General features: G+C 49.7%; 1 protein-coding gene across 1 annotated transcript in view; it reads left to right on the top strand.

Moving 5' to 3' along the window:
* Ret (ret proto-oncogene) overlaps positions 1 to 10,113 on the top strand; it is a 45,286-nt gene that overhangs the window by 4,017 nt on the left and 31,156 nt on the right. Inside the window, exon 2 of the mRNA XM_021164144.2 lies at positions 8,840 to 9,103. Coding sequence (XP_021019803.1) covers positions 8,840 to 9,103 — 264 coding nt within the window. The remainder of the gene's footprint in view (positions 1 to 8,839; positions 9,104 to 10,113) is intronic.

The following is a 10,113-nucleotide window of genomic DNA, read 5'->3' as shown; positions in this document are numbered from 1 at the left end:
CCTCCTTCCCCATTATTTTTCTGTATGAATGACTTGATAGTACTCATCAAAAAGAGCCTTGAGTATTGCTTTGCAAGGAGGAACTAACAGCAAAAGACACACCTAATAGTTAAGGAGAGAGAGGGTGGGGGAGGAGGGAGGATATGGTTCCTTTAGGGACAAGCAGCTTGGAAGCAAGACAAGGGAACAAGGAATGGGGTGCTTGGCAGAGAGCCCTGGGCATGGACCACAGAGGAAGTGATGTCACAGGGTGGGGGGGGCTGCCTCTCTGGTCTGTGAGGAATGTCCTCTGTACCCTCTGGTATGGGGTTGTTTCACCCTAGGAAGCTGATGAGCTGGTACTGCTGACTCCAGGCTGCCCCCATTCATAAGAGCATCCAGGACTTTTTGTCCAAGGAATCCGATGAGGCTGTGCTCCAACTCCTCTCAGACAACACTAGATCCTCTCCTGACAGATCGCAGGATCCTAAAGAGCTCTTGTGGCCGGCACCTTCTTCCTCCTTGTTTGCCCAGCTGTTGCCTCCCCCATCACCCACCTTCCTGTCCTCAGCAGCCATGGAGAGGTCCTTAATGGGCCTCCCAGCTGTGTGATTGATTGAATGGTGCATCTGGGACCACACCCCTCTGCCTGAGAGACTGGAGTCTGTGGAGCCAGTAGATAGATACCCTGAGCCATCTACTGTGAAGCTCTGACCCAGTCAGGTACGGTGAGAGGAGGCAGCAGGGGGCTGTTGTATTCTGCCAGCTCTTTCCCAGGCATGTCAGTGCCCCTTAGAAGGTGGCTGATGAGACCTTGAAAGCCACCATTGAGGCTGTACCACCTGGGTGCAGAGGAGAGCAGGTGGCCAGTCACAAGCAAACACTTCTGTTTGCTTTTGCCTCATGGTTAGCTCCACTTAAGCAGAACAGCCCAGATGCTAGGGCAGGTTAACTGTTCATCTGAGCAGGTGTGTGCCTGCCTGGTGAGCGGGCAGTGGAGCCTTCTCTTCTTGGTGTCAGTGGTACCCAGTGGGCTCTGCAACAAGAGGTGCCAGTGGCCCTGTGGCCCAGGTCTTAGCAGATGGAGCCCCTTTTTCCAGACTCCTTCCATACTTCTTCTAGAGCTATCAGGGACCCCTCTTTGTGGTGCCAGGTCTTTTCTCCTCTGTGACATGGATTGCTGGAGTCTATTCTTCAGGACTGTCACTGTAGGCCAGTGTGATCCTAGAGCAGGAGAAAGAGGGATGCTGGATGGTGTTCATTGAAACCGATTCCACTCCCTCCTGTTCCTTAACGTTTTCACACTTGGATTCCAGGAAGGAAAAGAGGGAAAACTTTACTGTCTTGAAACTTAAGGAANCAGAAAGTGCTGGGGGATGTATGCACTGTGGGAGAGTGAGAGGTGGAAATGGGCTGAATGTCTTAGACATTTTTGCAGCGTGACTGGAAAAGATGGAGGCTGGGGCTGGGTGTCTCGGGGGCTTTGTCTTCTCTACTCTTCCTTCATGGCCCTCTTTCCTTACCTGGGGGCATCTGCACAGTCGTGAAAGTCCTGAATCCATTCCAGCCTACCATCNGTCCAAGCAGGAAATGTGCCTGGGAGCTCTTCCCAGGCAGGATAGGTTTGCTGTGCTTAGCCCCTGGGGGTGCTTTTTTACCTGTGAGTGCTCTACCTGGCTTGGGACTCAGCACAAGTGGTCAGCTGGAGGTCGTCACCTTTGCAAAAGATTGCTCCAACAGGTCCACAGAGCCTCAGAAAGTCTAGACCAAGGTGCATTTCAAATGTTTTCTTCCCTAGCCACACCAGCCTGTATCTACAGTTCTGGGCAAAAGATACCAGTCACATCTCTGTGGCTTAACATGGGTACTCTACCTCTNTGACAGCTGACATGTCCTCATCCAGGAGTGGCCTCTCCCATGAGAAGGCTGGACTCCTAGATCTGTGCACCTGACCTGACCTCATGCACCAAAAGATCCAGAGATTTGTGGANCCAGGCTCGGAAGGGCCTTGTGTCACTTTGCCTGTGTTGCCAAGGTCAGAATCACACCAGAGAGCCCCATTTTGGTACAGGACAGTTCAGAGTATGTGTGGGGATGCATGCTTCTGGGGTGTACCTGTACACATTCTGGGAGTGATGTGTCTCCAGGCTTTGGACTCTTTATATTTTGGTTTCTGTTGTTATAAGAAACATCACGACGACAGTGAGCCATGTGGTGAGGAAAGGGATTATGTTAACAGCTTACAGTCCATCACAAAGGGAAGTCGAGGCAGGAACTGAAGAAGAGACCACGGACGAATGCTACTTACTGCCTTGCTTTCTATGGCTCAGCTTTCTTGCGTTATTTTTTTTAAATACAAACCAGACTGTATCTCTAGGGGAGACACCACACAGTGGAATGGGCGTCTCACATTAATCAAGAAAATTCCCTCATATGCTTGTCTACCTGCCAACATGATGGTGGCATTTTCCCAGTTGAGATTTTCCCTTCCTAGATGACTCTAGCCTGTGCCAAATTGATAAACAAAACTAACCCAGACCCGCTTCCCTAGCTTTTCCAAGTAGGCATCTCTGCCCATTTTCCCGAGTGGTACTTCAGGAGTCTACAGTTATGGGTATGAGGGAAGTGACTGAAATTGCCTCTTTAAAAACCTTTTTAAATGAAACTGACGTAGCATAAGGATAACTGTTTTTAATGGAATGGTGCAGTAGCATGTAGTCTACCCCAAGGTGTCCAGGAGGCATCTCTAGTTCTGTCACATGCTCATTACCCACAAAGGATACCCCATATACCCAATAAGCAGCTCCATGTACCTGCCTCTGGTTATCGTCAGTCTGCTCCCCTCTTTAGATCTGCCGGTTCTGGACATTTTATGTAAATAGTACAGTGTGTGTGGTAGGTCTGATTAGAGTTTATCTTCATTGTAGCTCACATCAGTGTGCCATTCTTNTTGTTGTTGTTGTTGTTGTTGTTTGGTTTNGGGGTTTTGTTTTGTTATTTTGAGACAGGGTTTCTCAGTATATCCCTGGCTGTCCTGGAACTCACTCTGTAGATCAGGCTGGCTCTTTAAGAGTACGACTCCATTTGTTTGGCTTCGACTCCATTTGTTTGGCTTCGCCACATTTATGTATCCATTCTCTGGATCTGGAGGTTGTTTTTCCTGTTGTAAAAACTGTTTCCAGGCAAGTCCTCTGACTCCTGCTGTTCAAGGCTTGCTTTCAGTTCTCCCAGGAGTGAAAACGTTTAAGGCTTTGGTGTTTGTTCCTTGAGCAGTTGTTGCTCTGCTCCTTCCCAGGGGCAGGGTCCAGTTCAGCAACAGCACAAATTGCTTTTCAGCCACATCCTCTGCAGCCCTGGTTCCTATTGTTGTTTTTGCAGCCTACCCTTCCCAGTGGGCTCAAAGTGGTATTTCATTGTGGTTTTGGTTTGAGTTTCCCCTAAAGATTAGTGATCCCCTCCAACGACTTGACAAGCTTCTGTTTACACACTCATTGCAGTTGTGTGTATTATTGGACAAGAACCTTTTCAGGGCCTTTGACTGTTGTTTGTATTACATTTTTCTTTGGCCACTCATACATGTATATAGTGCATTCTGTTTACTAATCCACCGTTCTCTCTTTTCTCCCACACACCCCTGTCACCACAACACTCCACTGGTCCCTTTCCTATGTTCTTGTCTTTTTGTTTTGTTTTTCTGATGCACTGATTTTAACGAGGACCTTCTGTGAGTCCATGGGTTTAGAACTATCCATTGGAACCTGTGGACTTAACCACAGGAACTTTTACCTCTCTGAGAACCTATCAGTAGCCAGTAATTACTCAACAGGGAGGACTAGGGCCCCTTGAGCTTGCCCCATCATTGGCTGTTGAGGTATGGGCTTGTGCAGCCCCAGCGTGGGCATGCGCAGCTGCAGTTAGATCATGTTTGCAATGACTGTGTTGTGCCATGAGGGTAACACCTCTGGGCCCTTCTCCCTTTCTTCCAGATCTTACATTCTTACTGTTCCCTCTTCCATGGTGTTGCTTGAACCCTGCAGATCCCAGTATAANTGTCTTACTCAGGGTCGAACACCTTTGGCCATTTTTAATTGAGTGCCTTTACTTACCATCAGGCTGAGAGGCTGAGAGGCTACTTCATCCAGTAGCACCAGCCACTTAAGAGAAGCCTTTTGAGAAGGCACTGATGTGCTAATATGGATGGACGTTGAGTCTCCACTGAACATGGAGTGTCTGCATTTCTCAGAAAAACAGGACTCTTGCCCGTGTTGCATTGAGCACAAAGGTTGTAGAAACAAAGGCATCACAGCTAGTGCAAGAGAAGCAGATGTGCTAGAACCTCCCTCTCAAGGGGGAAGATGCTGGAAACCAGTGGCCCATCCCACATCTCCAACAAGGGAACTGGCAGCCCGGGAAGCCAGGGCTGCCCTCTCACTCTGCCTCTATCTAAACTAAAAATAACTGGGCCGATTGGTCTAAGTTGATTACAGTAATTGCTACTGTGATGTCATGCTGCCGGCCAGAGCTGTGTTGCAGGGCTGNCGGCCTATACGAAGGCAGTGGTCTCCCTTCTGCATTCCCGCTCGGAGTTTGCAACCGGAGATAACAAGGTCCAAGGTCCAGGAACCAGTGATGGGCCTCTCCAGCTCTGGTGTACTCTGCCATCCAGAGACCCAAGATTCCAATGTGTTTTGCTCTGGGTCCTTGTGGAGTCAGAAACGGCTCCTGTGAGGTTCCCAGATCCTAGCCCTCCACTCTACCCCAGATCAAATGCTTAGGACTTCTCTATGTGCCACTCTGTCTTTGTTAGTGTTTCTCTTGCTTCAGTGAAGCATGACCAAAAAGCAAGTCAGGGAGAAAGATGTTTATTTGGTCTCCACTTCCACGTCATAGTCCCTCATTGGAAGAAGCCAGGACAGGAACCCAAGCAGGGCTGGAACCTGGAAGCAGGAGCCATGGAGGGGTGCTGCTTACTGGCTTGCTTCCCCTGACTTGCTCAGCTTGCTTTCTTATAGAACCCAGGACCGACAGCCTAGGGATGGCACCACCCACAATTGTCGGGGCCCTCCCCCATTGATCACTAATTAAGAAAATGCCTTACAGCTGGATCTCATGGAGGTGTTTCCTCAGCTGAGGCNCCTTCCTCTCTGATGGCTCTTGCCTGGGTCAGGTTGACAGACAAAACTAACCTGCATCCCAAGAAGAGGCTGGGTGCTCCTGCTTCAGAGACTGTCAGAGACCGAAGTGGTCTCCTTCCTCCTGCTGCAACACCTCAGTGCTTGATGCGCACACACTGAACTTCCAGCTGACTTCCCAGCATCCCCCTCACCCAGAACAGATCCCTGCACTACATCTGCCTTAGGACCTGACCCTCTANACACCCACACAGAAGCAGGAAGGATGCTGTATCTGACTACAGCCTCCACTGTCTGGCATGTATGGTACTGGGACTTTGCGGGTACAAGGGGCGGACTCCACAATACTCAGTCAGTTCCCCTGTGTCCAGACAGTTGGGCTCATGAGAGCTTAGCATTGGGTTCTGTACTTTGGTGTTTGTTCCATGCCAGAACTCCTGGTGCGATGGTACCCCGAACAAATTCCACCTGACTTTACCTTCCTGAGCCCTTACTTTGTTTTGGGATGCCTGCCCAGACTCCATCTCACTGAAATATTAAAGAGCCAGTTGATAAATGCCAAAGAAACTTCCAGGGTCCTGGGTCTTTTGGGGGAGAAACTGGGAAGGCGTGGCAGAATCTCCACGGTGGCACTTTCAGCCTGGTACTGCAGGCATATAAGGATGGCCCTGGGTCCCTGAGACTCTGTGACCTGGTTTCTCTCAAGCACTATATGAACAGCTGTCACTGAACAAAGCCTGGCCCAGACTCTGGCCCAGTCCTAAATCACTCTGTGGCCCAGGGCCATTCTCTGTCTTGGTTTATTGCTCAGTAAGACAAGAATCCTAACATCCATTAGTGTTTTGATGTGCTTAAAACGGCCCGATAGAAATCCCACTGAATGGAAGGTGACACAAGGGGCGTTGGGATGGACTGTTAAAAAAGAGCTTGAGGTATGTGGGGTGGCCACTCAGCCTGTGAACGTGTTCTGCGTCATGGTGCTCTGTTGGTTATGTGGGGGAACAGCTGCACTGTCCAGAGTCCTCGGGGTCAAAGCTGCTGGGACCTTGGCCCAGTTGCAGCAGCAACAGCTACTTGGGGCTATAAAGCACTAGAGAGAGCCCTAGAGTCAAAGAGGCCTGGTCACTCACACACGCTCATCCCCAGGCCACTTGGGTGGCCAGGCCTCGACCTAGGAAAGAAATTAATTGTAACCTAATTGGCAGTTTCCTTTGTCTAGAAGCCGGAAGGAACTGCCAGCAAGACCCACGATTAAGTCAGTAGCAGCTGGGAAATCACATTTGGGTGGGGGCATCCTTCATGTCAGTGAAGGCCAGTGCAGCTGGTCTGGGTGGGCATGGAAATGCAGGTGGTAGCTGCAGTGCATTCTGGATAAAGCCTGATGCCCGTGCTCCTCGAAGAAGAAGGCCCCGTCTCTGCATAGAGGACAGCAGTTAATCCCTAGCCTCAGCTGTGCAGTAGATTCCCCCACCCAAACCAAAGCAGAGAACTATACAATGATGTGAGACTCAGAGAGCTGAGCACTGGGGGTAATACTAACAGTGTTGTGAGAGATGATGTCCTATGGCACCAGCTTAGGAGACAGGACGTGTGAGGACCCTGCTTGGTTGTGCAGGGAGAGCAGAGCCTCAAGCCAGGAGCAGCTCCACCTCCACTTATGTGTCTTCTGTCCAGNCGCTCTTCCAGGCTACCAGCCACCCTACTCTGAAGGCCCACTGAGATGGGTGACTAAGGAGATACCACACACTGAGTCCTCTGTTCTACACTAGTGGGGGTCCAGACTTAAAGCTGTGCGTGGACTCCGAAGATGAGGTTAGAGGTGATGCTGATTTGTAGATGGAAGTGATGCTTATGAGTGTGGTGATAGTCACGGTGCGGATGGCNATTGTAGATAATGGAGGAGGTACAGGTGTGTGGATGAAGATGACAGCAGGCAGCAGCCATTGTTCTTAGACCTTCACATCCACCAACTAGATTTTGCTCCCAATAACTCTAGGAAAAGGAAGGGCCTAATCTCCTTGGAAGACCAGACAAAGAATGTATAACCTTTGTCCTAGCCAGTGCCCCAACTCTGCCAGTCACCCAGACGTAGTCCATGGTCTTGCCTGGAATCCACAAGCTGGTTCAGCCTGTCATTTCTGAGAGGTGTTCTGAGGTCATGGTCTCTTAGCCCTGAGAAGCTAGACTTCTTGTTAGCACCTGCCTCTTCCAGCTCTCTCTTTCCTGAACTTACCGTCTTCTCCAGTCCCTTCTGCCCTCTCTCTAGATCGGGCTACCCCTCTTGTGGCTGACACTGTCCATGCTTCCTAGGGAAGCGCCCCACCCCACCCCCACCCACGGCCTCCCTGGTCTTCATCTGTGGCTCCTGTCAGGTGATTCAGAACAAGCAGCTTAGGTCTGTGTTATTTTCTTGTTGCTGTGAGTAAGAGCCAGACAAGAAAGGACTCTTTAACTGCTGAGCCATGTCTCCAGCCCTTTGGTTGAGTTTTGCAAATGGCATTTGTCCTAGTAAGGGTTTATTGTTGCTATGATGAAACACCAGGACCAAAAGCAAGTTGGGGAGGGACAAAGCATTTATTTGGTGTACACATCTACATCAGAGTCCCATCATTGAAGGAAGTCANGACAGGAACTCAAACAGGGCAGGAACCAGGAGGCAGCAGTTGATGCAGAGGCCATGAAAAGACTACTTACTGGGTTGTTCCTGACCGCTTGCTCATCCTGCCTTTTTTTTTTTAGAACCCAGGACCATCAGCCCAGGGGTGTCACCTGCAATGGCCTGGGCCCTTTCACGTACAGACTTCCCGTAGGATCCAGAAGTTCCATCTCTCAGTATCATCCCAGAGACTTACAGGTCCATTTCATAGCCGCATTAATCATTAACAGCCAAAGCTGCATGCAGCTCTGCTGCCTATGGATGGGGACACAGAATATGAGGTGTANATCGCACACATCATTCAGCCCTGATTTAGAAGGAGAGATACTCTTGATACTGTCCTGGCTAGGTAGATGTTTGTCAGTTTGAACAAGCTATATATAGTCACCCGAGAGGAGGCAGTCTGGACTGAGAAAATAGTGCCTCCGTAAGATCGGGCTGTAGGCAGGCTTATAGAGCATGCTCTTAAATAGCGATTGCTGCTACAGGATTCTGTGGTATGGTTGTATCACTCTGCCTCCCTGAATACCCACTGCAGGACATCTATTTCTAGTGAGAAATTCACCCATTTAACACTCGGTTACTTGATGGATGGACGGTTTTCCTTCTGCTGGATACATGGAGTAGACTTGCTGGGTCATATATAAGAGCATATTTTGATAAACAGTCAGTTGCTTTCATACCCAGTGCTCTTTTGTTTCTGGGGACTGCGGCCTGCCCTGCTGGTCTGGCAGTCTCTCATAACTTTGAAACTTCCTCCTGTTCCAGGTGGTATGCTGGGAAACAGTCATTGAACTCCTGGGTCATGTGTGATCCTGGGGCAGATTACACTTGCACTTGGGTAGCAGAGAAGTATTTTGCACTGTTTTGTATTTTCTCCCCCCCTTCCTTTGTCTTTCTTTGCTTAAATGTGGTGCATTTATCAGTCATGTTTAGCTATGTTCATGTTCTTTGAACTAGAGTTAAGAAATTCTTGCTAAGATTAGAATTTTAGTTTCTTGCTTTTGTTTTTGTTTTTTTGTCCTTGAAGATGTTTCCCCCATCCCCACTCACACCCTGGTGTCTCCCGCAGCCCCACTGGGCCTCTACTTCTCAAGGGATGCTTACTGGGAGAGGCTGTATGTGGACCAGCCAGCTGGCACACCTCTGCTCTATGTCCATGCCCTACGGGATGCCCCTGGAGAAGTGCCGAGCTTCCGCCTGGGCCAGCATCTCTATGGCGTCTACCGTACACGGCTGCATGAGAATGACTGGATCCGTATCAATGAGACTACTGGCCTTCTCTACCTCAATCAGAGCCTGGACCACAGTTCCTGGGAACAGCTCAGCATCCGCAGTAAGAGAACAGCCTGACACCCCTATCCCTACTCCACCTTGGCCTAGCCCTTAAGCTGCCCTCATCTCGACTGCCAGTCTGAGGCCAGGGATGGCTTTATGGCCAAGGGTGTAAGGTACAGGGTAAAGGCAGCTGCTTTGTGTCCAGTTAACGAGGGACTCCCATGACTTTGAGAATACTAATTACCTCCTAAAGCTATTGGGAATCAGGAGAACCATGCAAATGACTTGGCACTCTGTGTAGAGCAGNGTCTAGTTGCAGTGGGGTCATAAGGGTATACAAGTTGTGAGAGAGATTCCAAGGGGCTGGAAACACTCCCCGGGGAGTCAGTAATTTAGCTGATGACCTGGAACTTGCTGACGAGTACCTGGTCCTAGAAATCATGTTTCCCCATCTGCAACAGGCTGGCTTGGAGTGTCCAGGAAGGAGAGGCAGANCAGTAGGAAACCTAGAGGGTGTCCCAAAGCTAAGGCTGGAGCTGCAGTCGAGGCCACCACATAGGATGTTAGCCCTGGTGTGGAGAGTGGGGATCTGAGTGGCCTGTGTGATGTGGGATGGTGATGGTATGCGCCTGGTAGCTTACACCTCCCAGGACCTCCTCTGAGGCGTGGCTTCACGAGTCCTTAAGTTCCAGTCCACACGTGGAGGCAGGGTAGAAGAATACTATGATACAGAATTAACTATATCGACAGGATATGTCTAAGTTGGAGCTTCCATTGTTGTAAAGAGACACCATGACCAAGGGAACTCTAATGAAGGACAATATTTAATTGGGGCTGGCTTACAGGTTCAGAGGTTCAGTCCATTATCATCAAGGTGGAAGCATGGCAANGTCCAGGCAGACATGATGCTGGAGAAGGAACTGAGAGTTCTACCTCTTGTCCCAAAGGCAAACAGGAGAAAGACTGGCTTTCAGGCAGCTAGAAGGAAGGTCTCAAAGCCCAACCCCACAGTGACACTCTTCCTCCAACAAGGCCAAACCTACTCCCAACAAAGCCACAATACTCCCA

The sequence above is a fragment of the Mus caroli genome, chromosome 6 (genome assembly GCF_900094665.2).
Source record: "Mus caroli chromosome 6, CAROLI_EIJ_v1.1, whole genome shotgun sequence".
NCBI lineage: Eukaryota > Metazoa > Chordata > Mammalia > Rodentia > Muridae > Mus > Mus caroli.
This window is presented reverse-complemented; position numbering and strand designations above follow the sequence as displayed.